Source organism: Podarcis vaucheri, assembly GCF_965113315.1.
Source record: "Podarcis vaucheri genome assembly, chromosome: 3".
Classification (NCBI taxonomy): domain Eukaryota; kingdom Metazoa; phylum Chordata; class Lepidosauria; order Squamata; family Lacertidae; genus Podarcis; species Podarcis vaucheri.
This window is the reverse complement of record NC_138761.1, coordinates 100019177-100042499: the sequence shown is the minus strand read 5'-3', so window position 1 is coordinate 100042499 and position 23323 is coordinate 100019177. Positions and strand designations below refer to the sequence as shown.

The window sequence follows — 23323 nt, the reverse complement described above, 5'->3', positions numbered from 1 at the left end:
TTCTGTGGTTGCCTCTGAGCTGCAGCAGGTATACAGTGAACAAGCACTAGGTAACCATTAGAGAGTTGAATCTGTGTTCCAGTTATGGATCTTAATGTTCAGACTTCTAAGCTCTGGTGATTGCAAGGTGGTTTTAAGACTACATCATTCTGCACATTCAGTCATACAGAAGTAAATCAATTTGCATGCTTATAACAGTCACAAGCTGCAAGGATGGCAGCATTGGAATGAACCATTGTTGGCATGCATTCTGATCTCTCTGGTGGAAGCTATTCCATGGGCCATTTTGGACAATGCAATCCCAACTCTACCAGCCAAAGTTAAGTGCTTTGAAGGGAAAAGACTTAAGTACTGAGAGCCAGCATGGTGTAGCAGTTAAGAGTGGTGGACTCGTGATCTGGGGAACCGGGTTCGTGTCACTGCTCCTCCACATGCAGCTGCTGGGTGACCTTGGGCTAGTCACCCTTCTCTGAAGTCTCTCAGCCTCACTTACCTCACAGAGTGTTTGTTGTGGGGGAGGAAGGGAAAGGAGATTGTTAGCCGCTTTGAGACTCCTTAAGGGGAGTGAAAGGCAGGATATCAAGTCCGAACTCCTCCTCCTCTTCTTCTTCTTAAGACTTAAGGCCTGATCCTATGCAGAGGTAAGTGCATTTATTGAAATCAATGAGTTTATGCACACCTGCATAGGTTCCAGCTATTAGCGGCATCTGATTTTTCCTGTTGGAAAATTGGAACTAAAGGTGCTTGACCTTTGGTTATATCTTCTGGCTGAAATACGGCTTTGGTCCACTTTGGTCATTGAGAATAAGTTGCTGAAGTATTGCAAGAACTTCGTATAAATACAGGGGAGTTGTTTCCTTGTTGAGCTACTTTACACATAACCCTAAGCCAAACCATGACTTAGCACAAGCATCCAGACTCCTGGAGAGGAGATTTTGGCCACTTTGCTCTGGTCTTCCTGCCACTGAACTGCTGGGAGCTAAGCCATGGTTTGCCAGAAGAGCAATGCTGAAGGGAAAAGACCAGTGTATGACCACTGCCTGTCAAGTTGAGAGTACTTCATTAGATGGACCAGCTTAATGTACAGTGTCTATGCAAACGGTATTCCAAAAGCAAAAGAAAAGAGCAAATTCTGGTAAGCGCGCATTAGAGTTTACTCATAACATTTCCAAAATTCTCATACTGCTTTCTTTTTGCGCTGTTGATCAGATTCTGTTTTCTTTACCATCTGTCATGCCTACATATAGTAATTTCTTGGAATGCAGTAGAACTGAAGAACTAAGCATATTGCCATGCTTTAAAATATAGCAGTGTGAAACAAAATGAGAGAAAAATATAACCTTACCAAGTGGACTACATTAGACTTTAGGAACACTCTGTATTCTTTCAGTATGGTAGACATACAGTTTTTGAAAGATGTTTTGATTCAGTTTGAAAAGCCTCTGTATTCCTAATAGCACACATTTAGCACAAAAGAGTAGTAACTGTGCTTTCCTAGGGTACAATTTATGAAAAGGCAGCTTGGACTCTACTGTAGGACACTCAGTTGTATTCATTTTGCTGTGAAAGACAATTTTTTAAAAGATTTTTTAAAAGCCTTACTCATGTTGTTTGGGTTACAGTTTTTTGTGTTGTGCTTTTGTTTACCCAATAACAGAAATAACCATAATTTCAGCCCTCTAGTATGTATCGGAGCCATTTTTCAAACTTTCAGAAAACCATATTTCTAGGCCACTTTATTCCATGTCTCACTTTTCTTCATATAGAAAACCCGAATAAAAGCACCATTATGTAGCAATCTTTTTTTTCCTTTTTTTTTGTAGTGGGAGCTAATCACAAACTCCTGCCAATCAAACTGCACAAAATGTACTTGTTTTCCTCAAAAGAAAAGGAACAACTCATCAATGCACGGTCACGTACATCTTAAATAAGGGATTTTTTTTCCCTTCAAGTTCTTCTCATACACCATGGAATACATCCTGGGCTTAGGAAAATTCCTGTAAGAGAATAATTCTCTTGCCATTATAAAGCAACATCAGAGCCTTCAACAGTGGCATATTCTGCAAAGTAGAGAAGTTTGTTAAAAAGAGAGAAGAAAGTGGGACATGCTCTCAGCCATGAGATTTGCGTGGTTTCCCTAGCTCATGCTTTTTGGATGCACCAGCCTGGTTGCCAGTGGCATAGCGTGGGCAGGGCCACAGGGGCAGTTTGCCCTGAGCGCAAAATCCTTAGGGGTGCCAAAATTTCAAAAGGAAAACAAATAGCATAGTAAAAAATAGATAGGTAGATAGATGGTAGATAGATAGATAGTGTTAGAGGTATCGGTTGGTTGCTCGAGAGCAATCAGGCAATATGCCTCAGTAGTCTGTTCTAAAGCTTTCTTATTAGTGATAAAAACCTTTAGAATGCAGAGTGCCTATATTCCGTGTCTTGCTCATTCACTTGAAAAATCTGAGAGTGGGCGGTCCTTAAACCTTCCCCAGCAGAGTAGTTTCTTAACGCCTAGTCTGCGCCTCCCCTCTCTGCGCGGAAGCTTACTGCGCAAGGAAGGCTTGGGTAACGGGGGACCTCCCTCCTCCCCGCTTTGCTCAGGCAAGGTGTCCTGGCACCGCCTTGCCTCGTCCACCCCCTGCATCTCCTCTCCACTAGAGGCGTGGCTACTTTCCTCCGCTGAGGAAGTGCTGCTTCCCATGATCTTGGGGGGCTCTCTGTAATCCATCCGGCTTTTCCCCTCTCGCCCCTGAGCCGATGGCAGTTCCCTGACAGATAGATAGATAATTAGATAGATAGATGATAGATAGATAGATGATAGATAGATGATTGATAGATAGATAGATAGATAGATGATAGATGATAGATAGATATAGATAGATAGATAGATAGATAGATAGATAGATAGATAGATAGATAGATGATATAGATAGATAGATAGATAGATAGATAGATAGATAGATAGATAGATGATAGATAGATGGATAGTACACCCTCCCCCTCAAACAGAAAATCTCCCAGTGTTTACGTGGGTAGATTAAGCAGCAAATTTGGCTGATGGCCTTTTACTAGGGCACCCTCTGCACGGGTTTTAGAAAGATACCCATTCCTGACCAATCTCCTGTCCCACTCTCTGCCATGTTCGATGCTCATGGGGTGCCGTGGCTGTCACTCGGGTAGGTTGCTGAACTCCTGCTCCTTTGATCCAGTGTATCAGCGGTGCTGAGGATATTCGATTTGCTCCGGGTGCTGGCAACCCACGCTACACCACTGCTGGTTGTAGTAATTCTCAGAGGACTTCAGTGCTTTGTTCCAGTTGTGGGGATGGGGTATTGCCATCATCAAAACCTAAGAAAGAGCGCAGGACCACCTAGTCCAGCATCTTGTTTCACACAGTGGCCAAATAGATACCTTTCTGGGAAGTCCGCAAACAGCAAATGGGGACAATAGCCCTCTCTGACTGTGGGTGCCTGGCAACTGGTATTCAGATGCATTGTGCCTCTGTTCCTGGAGACAGTATAGTCATCATACTTAGCAGCCATTCATAGACTCTTCCTCATTAATTTGCATAAATACACTTCTGGAGCTATCTGTGTCAATCCTTTCATCTGCCTATCACCTGGTGGGAAGGAGAGCAAATGCTGGTTCACTGGAAATGAATCATGAAGCAGGGTCCTCCTCCCGTATGATTTCTATATTCGCATATTTAACAAAGCAGAATGGTAAGATACCACCAGGAAACAACTTCCACTCTGTTGGTGGTAAGTCTGAATGGGGACTTATTTTCTTCCCACTCCTGCTTGACACTTGAAAGGGTCTCACAAGCTCGGAGCCCTGGATCTGTTAAGTTCCCCAGAGCACCAAATTTCCTAGGGGGAAACGCATTGGGTCTCTGGAGTTGTGGGCCTGCAGTTTCCCAAGGGCACCTGATGTTAGTATGGAAATCAGATTTCCTTGGGGTTTCTGGTGACTTGAACGTTGCCATGGCAGCATTTGACCCCAGTGACAAGCAGAAGCATGGAGAAAGAGAGAGAGAGATCCCGCCTACTGCTGCTGCTATGACAGCCATTACAGCAGGAAGTGCCAGGGAAGAAGGTTTGGAGACTTACAGGGTGTTGGTAATTACATGAACATCCAGATTTTTGAAAGGAGGAAGGAGTCAGTCCAGAGTGAACCATCACTGTTCACTTGTAGGAAAACTGAGGGCAGCAGCACATCTCTGAACTAGACCGTAGACCTTGATTTATGCCGTTTTTAACTATTTCCTTTTTCTAATTAGAGCAACATTCTAGGAACCCATTGAAAATATGAGTGAAAATCAACAGTGCTATGATGAGAGACAAGGTTTTAAAAAACGTGTTTCTTAGAATAGGAGAGATTGTATGCTGCTTTAGTTATGCATGCAGCTGGCAAGGTGACATTCACATTAATTTCGTGTTGCAGAAACTTCGCAAATTACTGGTTGAAATAATATATCGGGTTACTCTATTCAGTGAAGTGGATTCAAAGTTCACACTAAATTGCTTTATTAAATTCTTTGTGCAACCTCCTTGATTAAAGCAGCCTCTGCACATCTTTTCAGGAGGAAAGAACAAGGGAGGCAGAATTCCTATTTTACTGTCCTACCAAAGCTAATGAAAAATGTGAATTATATTTCCTCCATAATTTAATGAAATCCATCATTAGTGGGAAGTGACATTTGTGTTCCATATTAAATAATCTTTTGTGACTGGAAATCAGCCCTCTTAATTTCCTTAGAATTGCTACCAATCTATTTAGCTTTGCTGGGTGATTGCTATGCTGCTGGCATTTTTACAAGAGAGGCAGTTGTAGAAGTGACTTGTACAATAACCCTGCTTAAGACAAACTGCTGCAAGAAATATGTCCTTATTGTAAGTCTCTCAATTAATGTGTGGTTTTTCTTTTCTTCAAATAACTCTACAGCGGACCAGTCAGGAATGTTATTTATAGGAGATGCAGTAATACAGGTCAGTTTACTCTACACAACTGCTTCAAAAGTATGCTACTATTTTGATGCTTGTATAACATTCTGATATTAATCCGATATTTCAAATAACCATTTTGTGACATTTTTAGGTTAATGGCATAAACGTAGAAGGTGCCACCCATGAAGAAGTGGTAAGTTCTACTCCTTAGATTGTTTCTTTACCACTGTTTCCTGTATGTTACTTAGGATGTTAATGTTGCTGTGTTGCCAGTGTACAGTTCTCAGTGCACTTTTTAAAGTTACGTAGCCATTTATTTATTTAATTGAATTTATATACCACCCTATACCCGTCGGTTTCAGGGTGGTTCACAGGATAAAATCAGAATACCTCGGGTTACAAACACCTTGGGTGACAAACACTTCGGGTTACAGACTCCGCTAACCCGGAAGTAGTACCTTGGGTTAAGAACTTTACCTCAGAATGAGAACAGAAATCGCGCGGTGGTGGCACAGTGGCAGCAGGAGGCCCCATTAGCTAAAGTGGTACCTCAGGTTAAGAACGGACCTCTGGAACGAATTAAGTTCGTAACCAGAGGTACCACTGTATAAAACCACAAAGCACATAATCATAATCAAAAGAAAAACAACAACAACCCAATAACACACAAACACCAAACACATTTTAAAAGGGCATAGGATGTCAATCAAATCAACCAAAGACCTGGCTAAAAAGGAACGTTTTTGCCTAGCGCCTAAAGGTCTGTAATGAAGGTGCCAGGCAAACCTCCCTGGGGAGAGCATTCCGCAGACAAGGAGCCACTGCAGAAAAGGCCCTGTTCTTGTGTTGCCACCCTCTGGACCTCTCTTGGAGGAAGCACATGAAGAAGGGCCTCAGAAGGTCATCTCAGGGTCTGGGTAGATTCATATGAAAAGAGGCGGTCCTTGAGGTATTGTGGTCCTGAGCTGTTGGCATATTTCTTCACATGGATGAAGTCTATACACACACACACACACACACACACACACACATTTATATATTTGTGCTGGCTATTCTGTTCACATGTGAGACCTCTACTCTCCCTCCCCTCCATCATGGAAATTAGGTAAGGAAGGGAGGAAGACACTCCCATTAACGCCATTCAGTTGCCACACACACATAGAAAAGAAGGAGCAGGGAACCTGTAACTCCTAAGAAACTTGTAATGAAAAAACATAATCAGAACTAATCATACAAATAATTGCTTAAATCACCCCATGTTTCTTTTCCTTTTCTGTTTTTCTTTTTTTAAGACAATGGATCCACATTAGCTCATCCTGTCTAATTCATTAGCCAGTTTTGATATGCCTCTGCATCTACCAAGAAAGGCAGAACACAGAAAAGCAAAGTCTGAATTTGCAGTTAGTTGTGGCCACTTGAGAAATGGTAGATTAACTGAGGTTGGAGAAGGATATGTTGAAAAAATTAAATTTTAAACTGGGAACACACTTCTGTGTCGTCTATCAGTCCCTCCAGTATATTAATTCATATTCGATCTTAAGGTGCTTCTCTTGTTATTTTACCTGCATTATTTGCACTTAATACTGGTGTAGATTTAACATTGTCTATCTGGTACTTGGCTGCATCCCAAACTGCAAAGCATCATCACACTTTAGAACTTAATTGGTGGCTCAGCAACTAATTTTACACAGCCTGGAAGGCAAAATCCCCTCCAAGAAAAGAGGATTGAATTGAAAGCCTTTTGAACACTGCAGCACACATAACTAAATCCTTCAATCTGTTGCACTTCAATTTCTGCTAAACTCTTCATACCAATGCAAAGATCAAGAGATGCACCTGTTTGGGTGGACAGCAAAACATTCCTCAGAAGTGAGGAGACCAATGGGTTTCTCATTCAGCTGAAGAAATCAAAGTGCAAGTCAGGTCAGGCAGCATGATGTAGCAAATTGCAATGCAAAGAAAAGACCATGTAAGCTGAAATAGGAAGGTAACACATAAAGCAAATCCAGCAATTTACAAAGCAAAGGCTTTGCCTCAGCAGAAGCAGAATGGCAAAGGACAGCTGTGGTTACTAGCAACTAAGGCTGCTTGCACAACCACCTGTTTATTAAGCATTTATTTTGACTTTTTGTGGGTAGGTTATTCCACCCTCCTTTTTAGGGTAGCATACAATGTTCCATCAATCCAGATTTTTTGGGGGGTAGGGAACAGATATTTTGCTCTACAGTTGTGTAACATGAATTTTGCTCCCCAAATACTGATAGGCTAGAAGCAACCTAGGTCGCAAATAGTGGTCTCAGTTCACAACTGGTTGCTTGCTTGCTTGCTTTGAATTTCAGCCCCTTGTAGTAAGGTGTAGTCGTTCTATACTGAGAGAAAATTGGACACCACTCATGGGCACCCCAAATCAGAAATACAAAAAAATCTGGTTTGTATTGTGAATTTGCCTAGCTCATGGTGCTCAGAAGCCACACAATAAGAAGTTCAATGTTATTTCCTTCATTCGTCTATAAAGTTCTTCTACAAAGATTATCCAGACACATAAAATGTGCTTTTAATTTAATTTAATTTAATTTAATTGTTGTCCATTCTGGACACCAATCTCACACAGACTTCTAAGGTCTGAAGGAGCTGCAGAGAGGGAAAGCCCAGGAAGTTCTTGTGCCTTGAAACTAAGAATTTGTAAAATATCAGGAAATGTTTAGTTAGCCATAGTTTCCTGTTTTATCCAAACTGTGAAACCATAATTATCAACTTTAGCACAAGCCATGCTATTAAATATGGTTTGAAACTGGTAACCATAGTTTCCTAGTAATGGCAAACAGCAGCAGCAACAACAACAATAACTATGGTTAACTAAAGGTTTTCTGGTTTAATTGTTCATGCTTCAAAATGGAGTATAACAGGTTTGTTTGTGCAGGCAAGAACCTCAATCCTATCGGTGCCGAGATTAAGCTGAGATATGATTATCCAAATCAGCTCTGAAGCTTTTCCTAACCCTTTTTAATGCATTCTATACCTATATTTATTTTACCTTTTAAGCTTAAAGTGGAAACAACATTTCTCTCTCTCAGTAGTTATAGTCTTGTTAAATGCAATTTACAGACTTCAAGAGCAACACATCCTGCTTGGAAAAGCCAAACACTCATTTTAAAAAATGCCCCTTTAACAGCACAGTTCTGGGTATGCCTGCTCAAGCCTAAATCTCATCAAGAAATGGTCAGCCCTAGTGTTAGTTAACATTTTATTTAAAGGTAAAGGGACCCCTGACCTTTAGGTCCAGTCATGACCGACTCTGGGGTTGCATCACTCATCTCGCTTTATTGGCCGAGGGAGCCGGCGTACAGCTTCCGGGTCATGTGGCCAGCATGACTAAGCCGCTTCTGGCGAACCAGAGCAGCGCACGGAAACGCCATTTACCTTCCCACCGGAGCGGTACCTATTTATCTCCTTGCACTTTGACGTGCTTTCAAACTGCTAGGTTAGCAGGAGCAGGGACCGAGCAACGGGAGCTCACCCCGTCGTGGGGATTCGAACCACCAACCTTCTGATCAGCAAGCCCTAGGCTGTGTGGTTTAACCCACAGCGCCACCCGCGTCCCCAGCATTTTCTTCACACAGAGATATAAAGAAAATGAGAGAGGCTGAGAGAGACATAGAGAAAGGGGTGTCAAAACGTGTGGCTGTGTACACACTTTACATGTGAAGGACATTTTTCCTTCAAAGAATTCTGAACACAGTTGTTTATTAAGGGTTGTTGGGTATTGCAACTCAATGAGGGGTAAACTATCGTGTCCAGAATTCTTTGAAGGGGTGGTTGGTAAACGTGCATTGAATGGGATTTAAAGTTATAGTGTGTGCACAGCATCAGCGTGTGTGAGAGAAAAAGGAGTGTCATAGAGGGAGAAAAGGGGAATGGTAGAAACAGAGAGAGAGAGGAAAGTGTGTCATTTTGCCCACTATTGGCTCTGCCCACAACTGATTTTCCTGTGGGTCAATGGAAAAAGCAGGTATCAAAAAGAAAGAGGCAAGCAGTGGGTGAGAGAAATAAGCAGGAGAAGGGGAGAGCGAAAAGCAGGGGTGACTTTCCCCACTGTTGGTTCCAGTGGGCTCTTCCCATGGGTCAGTAACCCTTCATTGAAAACTGTGGAAGTGGCCCTTTTACAGGTGCCAGTTAATATTTGCTGAGCACTTGTAAAAAAATGCATTTTTAGAAATTGTGGCTGTACCTACACTTTAGGGACACGGATGGAGCTGTGGGTTAAATCACAGAGCCTAGGACTTGCCGATCAGAAGGTCGGCGGTTCGAATCCCCGAGATGGGGTGAGCTCCCGTTGCTTGGTCCCTGCTCCTGCCAACCTAGCAATTCGAAAGCACGTCAAAGTGCAAGTAGATAAATAGGTACGGCTCCAGCAGGAAGGTAAAAGGCGTTTCCGTGCGCTGCTCTGGTTCCCCAGAAGCGGCTTAGTCATGCTGGCCACATGACCCAGAAGCTGTCTGCGGACAAACGCTGGCTCCCTCGGCCTATAGAGCAAGATGAGCGCGCAACCCCAGAGTCGTCCATGGCTGGACCTAATGGTCAGCTGTCCTTTTACCTTTACCTATACTTTGGAGCTCTCTTTCTCTATTTACACTAGCAAGCCACTTTTGCTGTGTTCCTTTTGGCACCAACCTTTTTTAGACAAGCCTGTCCAGACACGACGAGGCTACATGTTTTATTTCTTTTTAGCAACTGTCAGTTTTAATCATCTTCAGGATATTTTAAATACTTATTTTTTATCAATAATTTTAATGCTGCATTATATATTTTTGTAAACCACATAGAGGTTTATCACAATAAAGTGGTATATATGTTTTGTTATAAACAGAAGAAAGCGTTCCCCAGCCCTCATTTAATGCCAGTAACTAGTAAAATAATCATGTGTCTGAGGTAGGCTAATAGGACAAACACTTAAAGGTGCCCTTCTGGATCTCGTTTCCTTCCCTAAGTCTGAAAGCAGTTTCTCTCAGACTTTAGAGCAGTCATCCCCAAACTCGGCCTTCCAGCTGTTTTGGGACTACAACTCCCATCATCCCTAGCTAACAGGACCAGTGGTCAGGGATGATGGGAATTGTAATAATAATAATAATAATAATAATAATAATAATAATAATAATAATTTATTTGTACCCCGCCCATCTGGCTGGGTTTCCCCAGCCACTCTGGGCGGCTTCCATAGAAACCAAAAATACACTAAAATATCACAGATTAAAATTGTAGTCCCAAAACAGCAGGAGGGCCGAGTTTGGGGATGCCTGCCTTAGAGGATCTTCTGTGAAGACTTATGCCTCACAGAGAACATCTTGTGAGACTGAAGGGAAATGAGTGGCAGGCTGCCTTCAGGCCTTTGTCATATTTTCAGCAGCTGTGACTGTATATTTGCTAGCAGTATAAGAGCAATGCACGCATGGAACCTGCAGTATCCAGTGATTTAAAAGGTTTGGCGTATGCGCCCTTCTTCCTGTCCTTTGATTCCTTTCATGAATACCTAAGAGGCCTAGCCTATGTGTATTGAGGGATTCGCTTCTGCCATGACCTCTCCTTCTGCACCCTTCTTAGCCCTTCTACCTATTTTGCTAATGCAAGGAGCTGTAACCTAATTACATACTCTAGAGAAGTATAATCCTTCTCTCTGTTCACATTTGGATCACCGCTGAGCTTGTATGTCTGAAACAAATGTCACTGTTGAACCTATTCTTGTTACTTTGAACATCTCAAATACCATCCTGTTGTCTATTATAACAGCATTGTTTCATAAATATTTATTTTCGTGTTTTGGGTTCTGAACTTCAGTTATCAGCGCTCCTGATCTTACCTAATACAATTGCACTCTTACTTTTAGTGCACTGACTCTCCTGTACTAATTTTCACAGAATTGTGGAGGCTGTCATTCTTTAAAATGCCAGAGTTGCATATCTTCCAACATTTCTCTGATGAAAATAGGGTTGCCCCATTCCATAATGATAATTTTACTATTTATACCCCGAACATCTTATTGGGTTGCCCCAGCACTCTGGGCAGCTTCCAACATATATAAAACATAATTGAACATTAAACATTAAAAAAACTTCCCTGTACTGTACAGGATTGCCTTGAGATAGCTCAGGGGTCAGATAACTCCATACCCTCCAACATTTGTCCAATGAAAATAGGGACATCCTATGGAAAAGCAGGATATTCTGGGATCAAATCTGAAACTGGGACATCTTCTCTAAATCAGGCATGTCCCTGGAAAATAGGGACACTTGGAGGGTCTTGAATTGTCCCTTCTAGTACCTGGAAACCAGGAAACAAAACCTATTCCAAGTTTTAAATGAAATTTGCATTTGTCTATTGCAATTTCTTTCTGGTGGATTATCTGCCACTAGTATAGTATCTCTACAATGACAACCATCAATATTATTCTGAGAAGGGAAAATTACACCGCATGACATTACATTGCAAAAAGGATTAAAGAAAATCCAATAAAAGCATTTTTTGCTTCAAATCACTTCACTTGACATGGTAAGAACTTAATAACTGAACAAAAGTCATGCCGAATTCATGATAATTTTGTCACATTATAAGAAGCTAAAATGATTATAGCGACTATTAGCAAGAATTTAATTTGAAACTTTATAGGCAATGTCCCTCTATTACCCAAGTGACTTGGATGATTTTTGTGAAAGGGGACCTAAGTTAGCAATTAATGTAAGGCCCATTCTTATGTTATCATCGTTAAACCAGTAAGAATGTGTGTGGTCTCATAGTATTGAAGTGATAAACTGAGGCTGTGCAATGAAGGAAAAAAGCAGTTAATGTAGACAGTAGAATACAACAGACAGAAGAACACTCTTGTTTTTATGCATATATTTAAGAAGGACACAAAACCGTGTCTGTCTAAAACCTGTTCTAAATCGAGTTTTTCTTAACTATGTATTTTGAGGGGGGGAGCTCAGCACTTCTTCTTCTTCTTTCTTCTCTATCCTATGCCTGCTAAGTTCAACTTAACTTAATGGCAGCAACCCACTGGGGCTTCAAACCCACATGTGCTGTGAAAAAACAGAAGACTCTTTGCTCTCATATACAGGGTTCATCGTTTTCCATATTTCCACTGGCTATATTGTAAGCACCATTGAATTTCACTGAACCCTTTCCTGAAAGATCCCCAAACTGTTTTTCAGAAGGTTCAAGGAGCTATAGTGAAAAGGTTAAAAACCTAGTGGGTGGCTTTTTTTGTGGAGAACTGCCATAGTTCAGTGGTAGAGCACATGGTTTCCATACTGAAGGGTTCGATCCCTGAAATCATCAAGTAGGGCTACAAAATACCATTGTCTGAAAAGTCATGGAGAGTCACTGCGAGCCAGTGTAGCCAACCCCAAACTAGACAGGCCAATGGTTTGACCTGGTAGATGCTTTCAGTGCACAAAGTATGACATTTGCTTCTGTTAAAGACCATTCCTCAATAATCTGACTTTAATTGGGCCACTCAAATAATTATCCCTCCCCCCCCCAAAAAAAACCCCTTCCAAATGTGTCTGAACATTGAACCCATCATGCCTTGGATTATTTAGTTGGTACAGAGAGTCATATGCAAAATATTATTTATTGCATTTATTTATTACATTTATGTCCCATCTTTCCTTCAAGGAACTCAAGGTGGTATACAGACTTCTCCTGCTTCCCATTTTATCCTCACAGCAACCCTAAAAGGCTGAGGGGCAGTGACTGGCCCAAGGTCACCTAGCGAGCTTCAAGGCGGAGTAGGGATTTCAACTCTGGTCTCCCAAGCTCTCTAACCACTACATCACACTGACTCTCAAAATCAGAATTGGAATTATTATTATTGGGGGGGGGGTTGAAAATTTGGGAACAAATTATGTTCCTGCTGTCTTAACAGTGTTCCGTTGCCGTTTTCACTTTAAATCTTGTCAGTCTCTTGTGAGCTCAAATCAGCACAGTTCTCTCTTGCAAAAAAATTATTTGCTTCGGTGCTCATACAGAACCAACTGATCACAGTTTATCTAGCTGAAACTAACAACATCTGTTATCGCTCTCAGGAGGAGGCTCCCCCCCCCTACTTCCCAAACCCCAGCAAATATTAATTTGTATCATAAGGCAATATTAACAAATATCCATTAACTTAGTATTCTCCCTGAAATCTACCAAGGCTTTATTTTACAGCTACATCTAACAGGTTAGCTTTGTCTGCACCCAGAGAACTGTTGGTTTGCTTCACAGCAGCTCAAGGAGTATCTGATCTTTAGGAAGCTAGTCAAAAGCAATGCCCTATCCAAGCCCTTGCCGATAGGAAATGGCAACATTGCACCAACTTTCCTTTGGTCCTGAAAGACCATTGTATGAGTGAAGGAAGGCAACATTGAAAGGATTATCTACACCAGCCTTTCTCAACCTGTGGGTCCCCAGATGTTGTTGGACTACAACTCCCATCACTCCTAGCTAGCAAGGCCAGAGTGCAGGGATGATGGGAGTTGTAGTCCAACAACATCTGGGGACCCACAGGTTGAGAAAGGCTGGTCTACACCTTCATTCTTTCTCGTTTCTCAGCAGTACTATGCAAGTTCACTTTAATACACTTGTGTCATGTTGGAATTAGGAAATATCAGGTCCAGTGGCTGCCTGCATGTGAGAGACTACTAGAGCAGAGTTCTATTTTTGCCAGAAGCCACCCATCAAATTATGCCATATTATGGCCTCATGATGGCAAGGCATTGGGATCTTTTACCCTGAACCTTTTAGTTGCTATATCTATATGAGGGATGGGGAATTGGTGGCTCTTCAGATGTTGCCGGACCAAAATTCCCATTATCCCTGACCGTGAGCCATGCTGGCTGGGCTGATGGGAGTCTGCCGAAGTATGAATTTATTCTGTTGGTTGAAACCGCTTTTCATTTGCATTCTGATTTGATTCTCCTGTTGCTTCACCTATGCAGTTTCAGTTTTGAGTGCACTCCAGAAAATGAAAAACACTCAAGAGTGAATTGGGTTGTTTGTAGATGTCCTTAGATTTAAAATGACACTTTACCATGTGTCTACCTCTGCTGAGTTTCACATCTGAACCGACTGGTAGTTAACAAGCAGTTGTTTCACCCCTCAAGGGTGAATTGCTATATGAACCAAGAAACATTTTATGTGAACCTGTCATCAACTTTACACCAAAAGGATGGATACAGAACAGGTCTTGTACACAAAGGGGAAAATATGAACTTCTGCAGAATAAGTAAGCCCTATGCCCAAGACAAACACAGTGGAAGCTGAATACAGATCTGTATTGCTACAGGAAGGGAAAGTAGGCAGGAGTTTCAGCTTTGCTTGCTGTAGACTATTGCATTCTGTAAAATACTGTACAGATTCAGGCTCAGTTGTATTAGCCACTGCATTCAGACGCAGGAGCCTTTTCAGCCATTCCTGATTCAGATGCTGCAGAGAAATAGAATTGGGTATCACCAGCATACTGATGACACCTCACTCTAAATTTCCCGGTGCCCATGCCCAATAGCTTCATGTAGATTGGAAAGAGCCTGGGGGCCAAAAAAGCACTCATCCTGCGCTACCTCCTGGAGATAAGATTGGAACCACTGTAGAACAGTTCCACCAATGCCAGTTGCCTGTAGATGGTCCAGGAGGATCCCATGGTATCAAAAGCCAATGAGAGAACTAGCGAGAGCAACAGGTTCACAATCCCCAATAAAGACCATCCATCAGGGCAACCAAAGTAGATTCAGCACCAAACTGGTGATCTGTGATGAGACTTTGAAGAACAGTAGAAGCAGCAACTGCTTCGTCATAATCTAAGGCTTGAAAGTGTGAGAGAAAAAGAAATTAGAAAATCAGTTGTGGGATTGGCATACAGTGGAGGTCACTTTGAGGCATGAACCATCCACAAAGACACTAAATCATCCACAGATAAAAATACCCACCAGCACTGGAACTTCTTGATGTGCAGAATGTTCAGCAGAACATTCCCAGTGTTTTAAGTCTTCTTTATTCCTGGATTTTTGCAAATATACTCTGCAATTTTCATTTGTTGGAGTCTGGAGTGACTAACAGTGAGATTTAGGACCTTTTGCCATTGTAGCAGATCCAATCTGTGGAGTGCTTTGTCCACGGAGACTCGCATAACAGCATACCTGATGTCTTTTTAGTGCTTAGTGAAGGCATTTTTAAACTTTAGCTGGACTTCCTAAAACTTCTAAGATATTTTAGACCTCTTAGATTTTGAGTCTGTATATTGTGTGCTATGTTGTGACTGCTTGTAATGCCTTTGATTCCAAATATTTTCCTAATTTTTGTATTGTTGTGCTTTTAATTTCTGCTTTGAAAGTTTTCAGACTAAATAAATAAGCAAATGTAGCATAATACAGTGGTACCTCGCAAGACGAATGCCTCGCAAGACAAAAAACTCGTTAGACGAAAGGGTTTTTTGTTTTTTGAGCTGCTTCACAAGACAATTTCCCCTATGGGCTTGCTTCGCAAGACGGAAACATCTTGCAAGTTTGTTTCCTTTTTCTTAACACCGTTAATACAGTTGCGACTTGACTTCGAGGAGCAACTCATAGAACGCAGTGTGGTAGCCTTTTTTTGAGGTTTTTAAAGACTTTGGTGATTTTTGAAGCTTTTCCAAAACTTTCCCGACACCGTGCTTTGCAAGACGAAAAAAAATTGCAAGACGACAAAACTCGCGGAACGTATTAATTTCGTCTTGCGAAGGACCACTGTAGACTTTTTCAGACCATATGGTTATATGAAGCAGGTGTAAACTAACGTGAGTTTTTTTTCATTCCTGAAGATTGCTTCAGAGGTGTGTGTAGAAATATTTTCAGTGTTCAAATAACCCATTTAATAAATGCATACAAAATCTTTTTAGGGGCATGGGGGCAGGGATTAAATCTGTCAACACTATTTGACTTTCTTTTCAATTGGGAAGGAAAAAAACATCATACATATATATATACTCCCCATGTATAGAAGGAAAAAAACATCATACATATATATATATATATATATATATATATATATATATATATATATATATATATATATTTGCTTTCGTAGATTTTCACGGGTACAGGAATGCAGGTTTTGGTGTCTTCGGGTGTCTTCCCGTGTAAGAGTCGGGGTGTCTGTGCGACGTTTCGACGAGGTCTCACTCGTCATCTTCAGGCTGGTGCTTTCGGCTTCTTGTTACTGGAACAGAGCAGAGTCTGGTGTTTGAGTTCCTATAAATACTGTTGAGGGGTGTGGTGTATAGCCTCCAACGTTCTGGGCAGAGAGGAAGTTCCTAGATTAGTGTGCCTCTTCTTCTTTTGTTCCTAAATTACTTGAGGGATATCTTGAGTGATTTCATGAGTGATATTCTGAATACCACTGGGTGGGTCATTAAGTGTAGATTAGTTGCTAAAGCTTTTGTGTCTTGACCTCTTGAGCTTGTGAAGAGTTTTTCTGAGAAGATGGCTGTGCTGCATTTAGTTGTGCTCTGGCTTGGCTTCGTGTATAGGGGCGAGCTGTGGTTTTGTGCCTTGTGCCAGCCAGATCTGTGTAGGGATTGCAGGGGGGTGCAGCATCCGGAGGTGCCACTATAGTTTGGCTACTGGATGGAGTCTGTAATATGTCTGTGGAGAGGGTCTGGGTTTGGGTCTGGTGTGGTTGATTGGTGACGGTGTTCTGTGTGCCTCTGGTTCTGGTGTTGGTTTTTGTGGGGAGGGCTAATTTCCAGATGTCTGGCAGGCGGGACGTGTCATCACGCTTGTTCATGTTGTGAGGGTGTTTCTCTATCTCGATGGCTTCCATGATTATTCTCTTGTGGTGATGTTCCATGTTAAAGAGCAATTTGGAATCTGCAAAATTAATTTCGTGTCCTGTTTCTTTCATGTGTTGGAAAAGAGAGGAAGTTTTTTCTTCTTTTTTGACGGCATTCTTGTGTTCTGCGATACGTGCATTTATTCGTCTGTTTGTTTGTCCAATGTACGTGGCTGGGCAGACTTTGCAGACTTTGCAGACTTTGCAGACTGGGCAGACTTTGACGTTACTAACTCCTTCCAGTTCATAGAAACAATAAAGAAGCAATACCTACATCCCGATGACCTACTTGTGAGCTTCGAAATACAACCCCCCCAAATACATCCTGGACCTGACCAACCACTGCCTAACCAACACGTACTTCATCCACAATGGACAAAGATACAAACAGATAGAAGGAGCACCTATGGGATCACCCCTCTCACCGGTCATCGCAAATTTGTACATGGAACACTTTGAAACCAATGCTTTAGACAAGTCAGAACACAAACCCAAACTTTGGCTCAGATATGTTGACGACACCTTTGTAATTTGGCCACACGGGAAAGAAAAACTAGATAGCTTCCTCACACATCTCAACAGCCTACACCCCAAAATACAATTCACTATGGAAATAGAAGACAACAACCAACTCCCCTTTCTTGACGTCCTAATCTACAAAAAACCTGATGGCTCCCTAGGACACACTATCTACCAGAAAAAAACACACACCAACCGCTACTTACATGCACAATCACACCACCACCCTGCACAAATAAACTCCGTAGCCAAGACTCTCATCTCCAGAACCAAACGCCTGGCTGACAAAGACCACTTGACAACTGAGTTACAGAATCTCTCAAATGTGTTAATCGCCAATGGATACCAGAAAAACAGGGTTACGAAACTAATCCAAAAAGAAACACCCCCCAAAAACCAAGACACAGAAGAAAACAATGGCATGGCCCTCCTTCCTTATATCAAGGGCACTACAGACAAAATCAGCAAAATCCTCCATAAACACAATATCAAAACAGCCTTCTGCACCAACCAAAAAATAGCCCATATCCTCAGAAACCCAAAAGACAAAATCCAGCTGGAAAACCAAGGGGTCTATGAAATACCCTGCAAAGTCTGCCCAGCCACGTACATTGGACAAACAAACAGACGAATAAATGCACGTATCGCAGAACACAAGAATGCCGTCAAAAAAGAAGAAAAAACTTCCTCTCTTTTCCAACACATGAAAGAAACAGGACACGAAATTAATTTTGCAGATTCCAAATTGCTCTTTAACATGGAACATCACCACAAGAGAATAATCATGGAAGCCATCGAGATAGAGAAACACCCTCACAACATGAACAAGCGTGACGACACGTCCCGCCTGCCAGACATCTGGAAATTAGCCCTCCCCACAAAAACCGACACCAGAACCAGAGGCACACAGAACACCGTCACCAATCAACCACACCAGACCCAAACCCAGACCCTCTCCACAGACATATTACAGACTCCATCCAGTAGCCAAACTATAGTGGCACCTCCGGATGCTGCACCCCCCTGCAATCCCTACACAGATCTGGCTGGCACAAGGCACAAAACCACAGCTCGCCCCTATACACGAAGCCAAGCCAGAGCACAACTAAATGCAGCACAGCCATCTTCTCAGAAAAACTCTTCACAAGCTCAAGAGGTCAAGACACAAAAGCTTTAGCAACTAATCTACACTTAATGACCCACCCAGTGGTATTCAGAATATCACTCATGAAATCACTCAAGATATCCCTCAAGTAATTTAGGAACAAAAGAAGAAGAGGCACACTAATCTAGGAACTTCCTCTCTGCCCAGAACGTTGGAGGCTATACACCACACCCCTCAACAGTATTTATAGGAACTCAAACACCAGACTCTGCTCTGTTCCAGTAACAAGAAGCCGAAAGCACCAGCCTGAAGATGACGAGTGAGACCTCGTCGAAACGTCGCACAGACACCCCGACTCTTACACGGGAAGACACCCGAAGACACCAAAACCTGCATATATATATATATATATATATATATATATATATATATATATATATGCTTTCGTAGATTTTCACGGGTACAGGAATGCAGGTTTTGGTGTCTTCGGGTGTCTTCCCGTGTAAGAGTCGGGGTGTCTGTGCGACGTTTCGACGAGGTCTCACTCGTCATCTTCAGGCTGGTGCTTTCGGCTTCTTGTTACTGGAACAGAGCAGAGTCTGGTGTTTGAGTTCCTATAAATACTGTTGAGGGGTGTGGTGCCCAGAACGTTGGAGGCTATACACCACACCCCTCAACAGTATTTATAGGAACTCAAACACCAGACTCTGCTCTGTTCCAGTAACAAGAAGCCGAAAGCACCAGCCTGAAGATGACGAGTGAGACCTCGTCGAAACGTCGCACAGACACCCCGACTCTTACACGGGAAGACACCCGAAGACACCAAAACCTGCATATATATATATATATATATATATATATATATATATATATATATATATACACTCCCCATGTATAGTCCTATTCATACAAATTTCTATATAATAGTATTTCTATAGCTGACTCAATGACAATACTACAATTAAGTGGATATTGGCATCCTGTAGAAGCTTTCCCAGCTGTGTTCAAGCTTCTTGCCCATGAACTATTTTTACATCGGGCAGCCAGCCAAGGGGTCTGGGCCTAATCAAAAGGATATTTCCCATGGAGTTAGCATTGTGCTGGAAGGGTAAAGAATTCCACCAGGCCCTGAGCATGTGATTGGGTCATTCAAACATTCTCATAGCTACAAAAGTATTGCGCACAGCTAAATGCCTCCCACAATGGCTGGGAGAAAGTCTTATACGTGCTATTATCTCCACCCTGTGGTGTGGGGAAATTGAGAATGTCTCTATATTCTTTGAATTTGGATGAGATTCTTCTAGAGCAACAAATTACAGTACCAGGAGGCATTGTTCCCTTTAAAAGCAAACCTAGGTGGGCAATTGATTAATATGATTGGTGACAAAATGGGGCCACTGAGAAACAACAGAGAAGTATCAGCATGCTCAAGTGACAACAGAAAGAGTAAGCATAAATCAGAATGGACATATATTTCTGTGAAGTGGGTCATTGTCACAGAGGAAGTGCCTAATTCAGCATTTCTCTTACGCCCAAGTCCAGCTCAGTAGCTAATGAATCACTTTTTCTCATTGTGTGTTAAAATACCTGATTAGTAGTGGGAGGACTTTTCTGCACTAGCTCAAACTCATAAATGAGTCTGTATATCCACATATATGGTTCTTTGTCTTAAAAGCATGGATCAGACACTGTAGGGAACCATGTGAACACTAAGTGAATGTCATGGGCCAGGAGGCAGCTTCGCCTGCTGATCAGCAGCCTGAAGGAGGAGAAGGGGGAGAAGTGACTCCACCTGAAGCTGATCAGCCTTCACAGAGAAGAAGGCACTGATGAGAACCAGCTGGGTCTGGCCTTTAAACAAAGCTCTCAGCAGCAGTCAGATGCTGGAAACAGCACCTGTAATTCCCCACTGCTTCCTGCTCTCCATCTGGATTTCTTGACCTCTGGACTGGACCCTTGGCTCTGTGATCCTCTGGATTCCCTGCCTTTGTATGTGGGTTCTACTCTCAGGCAAGACTTCCTCAGAGACTCTCAGCCCGTTTGATGAGCAACAGGACTTGGACCAGGTACGACACTACATTCTGCCTGCATCTTGGGATCAGATATTTCCCCTTTCCTTCTGTCCCTTCTTCAAATGGCAAAAGAGGGGATTGAAAACTTCGCACTTATGCACGATCAAGGCACACACAACTGTGCATGTGTGCATCACCATGAAACCAGAAAGGGGAGCAAAAAATGGCCCTAAAAGAAAATGACAGAAATGGTGTCTAGCAATCCCACGAGCCCTTGCACCAACTTTTGAGTCCTATGGACATTTCGAGTTTTGAGAAAGGAGGTTTGGAGAGAGTGATTGTGGTAGAGTTTGGGTTATTTTGCATTTTCAAAGGGTTTCCATAGGTTTATAGCAGGGGTAGGCAACCTAAGGCCTATGGGCCGGATGCGGTCCAATCGCCTTCTCAATCTGGCCCACGGACAGTCCAGGAATCAGTGTGTTTTTACATTAGTAGAATGTGTCCTTTTATTTAAAATGCATCTCTGGATTATTTATTGGGCATAGGAATTCCTTCATTATTTTTTTCAAAATATAGTCCAGCCCACCACATGGTCTGAGGGATGGTGGACTGGCCCATGGCTGGAAAAGGTTCCTGACCCCTGGTTTAGAGGGTGTTTGCAGACTTTTTCAATGGTTTCCCCAATATATACGATTTCACTTAAACATGCAATTCCTTGGAACGTAACCCCCATGTAAATGGGGAGTGGCCTGTACTTTGCTTTTAAACTAACCATAATTCCCTTGTCATCTGAACTTGGAGAACTGTGATTTGTTTAAACTATGATTTGAAACATGCCGGGGTCTGAATTTATAATCGGAGATGTGTTCTCACTCATGTTGCCTTCAAGCCTCTCTTCAGGCTTGCATGCTCAATTTCTTCCTCTCCTGTGGTATGTGAAAGAGGTGAAGAGGAAGAAATCGAGCAAGCAGGCCTGAATCTTCTGTAAGCTGAATCATTATTTCTTATTTCATCTGATTTAGCCCAATAAGGTAAAATCTCTACTGTGTCTTCCTATTCACTATGTGACCAATACATTACTTTGCTGTGAACATTTTTTTTCTGCTGTACAGTAGGGTTGCCATATTTCAGCAAGCCAAAAAGACACCTTTGCTGACTTCTAACTACCAGTCACTGTGACAACTCTCATTCTAAATACTCCTAAATGTAGGCCACAGAAGCATTGATATATTGCTCATAGCCATGTTCTTGAATCTGTAGTGCAAGTGAGCATTTTTGTCAATGTGTAACCTTCTTCCAACTCTACCATTCTGATTCTATGACTGCGGGGGGGAGGAGGATTTTGAGGATCATATGGATGAATTTGAATTTGAGCTGAACATGAACCATGTTGTATGTGTGTGTTACATATATGTGTGTGTATATACCACCACACATATGTACAGTATATCTGGTGTGCACAAACCAAACCAAAATACCCAGATCTTTTGCCCAATTTTAAAAATCTGCCTGGACAGAAATTGTGACCCTGAAAAAGAGGATGTGTCCAGGGGAAATCGGACATATGGCAACCCTACTGTGGAGCTCATAATGGGGTTTTCTAATGCTTCAGTTACAAATCTTTAAACAAAAAATATGCAAAAACTAAATGCTATTCAGTGCTCCATGCCAAGTATTCTCAGGAATATGTCTTTCCCCTTCCCTATTTAAAAATATCAAGTATGTGTCCATAAGGCTTCTAACAGTTTCCTTCCTTATGAACCAGACTGTGAAAATTTGCCTTAGGCTTCAGCAGAACTGTTTTGTTTTGCACTATTTCATTCATATTTGCCATTTGATGTTTAGAAGTTTCACAAAGTCTTTATATTGATTAGAAAAGTATTCATTAAAATTACAGGCATCAAAAACACCTGGTTTTGATAGGGTTGGGTGAAATGCCAATTATCTTTGTCATGCCAAAAAGCCCCCCAACAAGGCTTGCTTATTTATTTATGGCATTTTAAAAGACCCTTCAATCAAATTTCCTGTGCCAATACATAAAAAGAAAATATACAGCCAAATGATTAGCATTAAGTAACATCGCAATAAACTAATAAGGTAGCAAATCTCAAAGGAGCAGCGGCGTAGCGTGGGTTGTCAGCACCCGGGGCAAGGCAAGTAATTTGCGCCCCCTAACCCGGGGCAAGGCAAGTAATTTGCGCCCCCTAACCCCTAACCTGCCGCCGCTGCCAGCTTCTTCTTGCTGCTGCCTGGGCTGGTCTGGTGTGGTTCTCTCCCGCGCTCAGCGCTGCGCTGGGCGGCCGCTGCACTGTCCCTCCCCCAGATAGTCCCTCGCTCTCTCTCCGCACCACACGCCTGGCACCCACCCCCTCCACAGTGGGCGGCGACCCAGCGGCTTGGATCGGATTCGCATAGCCAGCACTGCAGTGAGAGAGTGTGAGTGAGCCAGGTAGGGGCAGAGAGCTGCGAGTGTGAGAGCGCCCCCTCCAGATGTTGTGGCCGGTGCGGCCGGGCCCCCCCCTGCACCCCCCACACTACGCCACTGCAAAGGAGCATTAAAAAAACCCAATAGAATCAAAATTAAAGCTGAAAAGTTTGGCAAAATAAGGTATTTGGTCTTGGGGGGGAAACAATGTAAGCACCAGATGAACTTCTTATTATGTTTTTGTTTTTAAAAGGGAATTTCACAATGGGTCTCCGTACATTAGATCTAGTTTAGTCCTAAATCCTTTGCATTATCTTGGCTTGGATCACAGATACAGTGGCCATTCATTAGCTGAATATAGATCAGTAAACAATCTGTTTCAGAGATATTCTTTAAAAATTGTCAAGGACACATTAAAGGTAGAAAAATCTTAAATAATAAAGAAGTATAACAAGCATTAAGTTAACTCTAAGTTAACTATAAGTTA

General features: G+C 42.2%; 1 protein-coding gene across 4 annotated transcripts in view; it reads left to right on the top strand.

Annotated features, from left to right (window-relative positions):
• Positions 1-23323, top strand: part of SNTG2 (syntrophin gamma 2) — a 229470-nt gene that overhangs the window by 115809 nt on the left and 90338 nt on the right. For all 4 annotated transcript variants that reach the window (XM_082215564.1, XM_082215563.1, XM_082215562.1 and 1 more), the window contains exons 5-6: positions 4936-4979; positions 5089-5130. In XM_082215564.1, coding sequence (XP_082071690.1) covers positions 4936-4979; positions 5089-5130 — 86 coding nt within the window. The remainder of the gene's footprint in view (positions 1-4935; positions 4980-5088; positions 5131-23323) is intronic.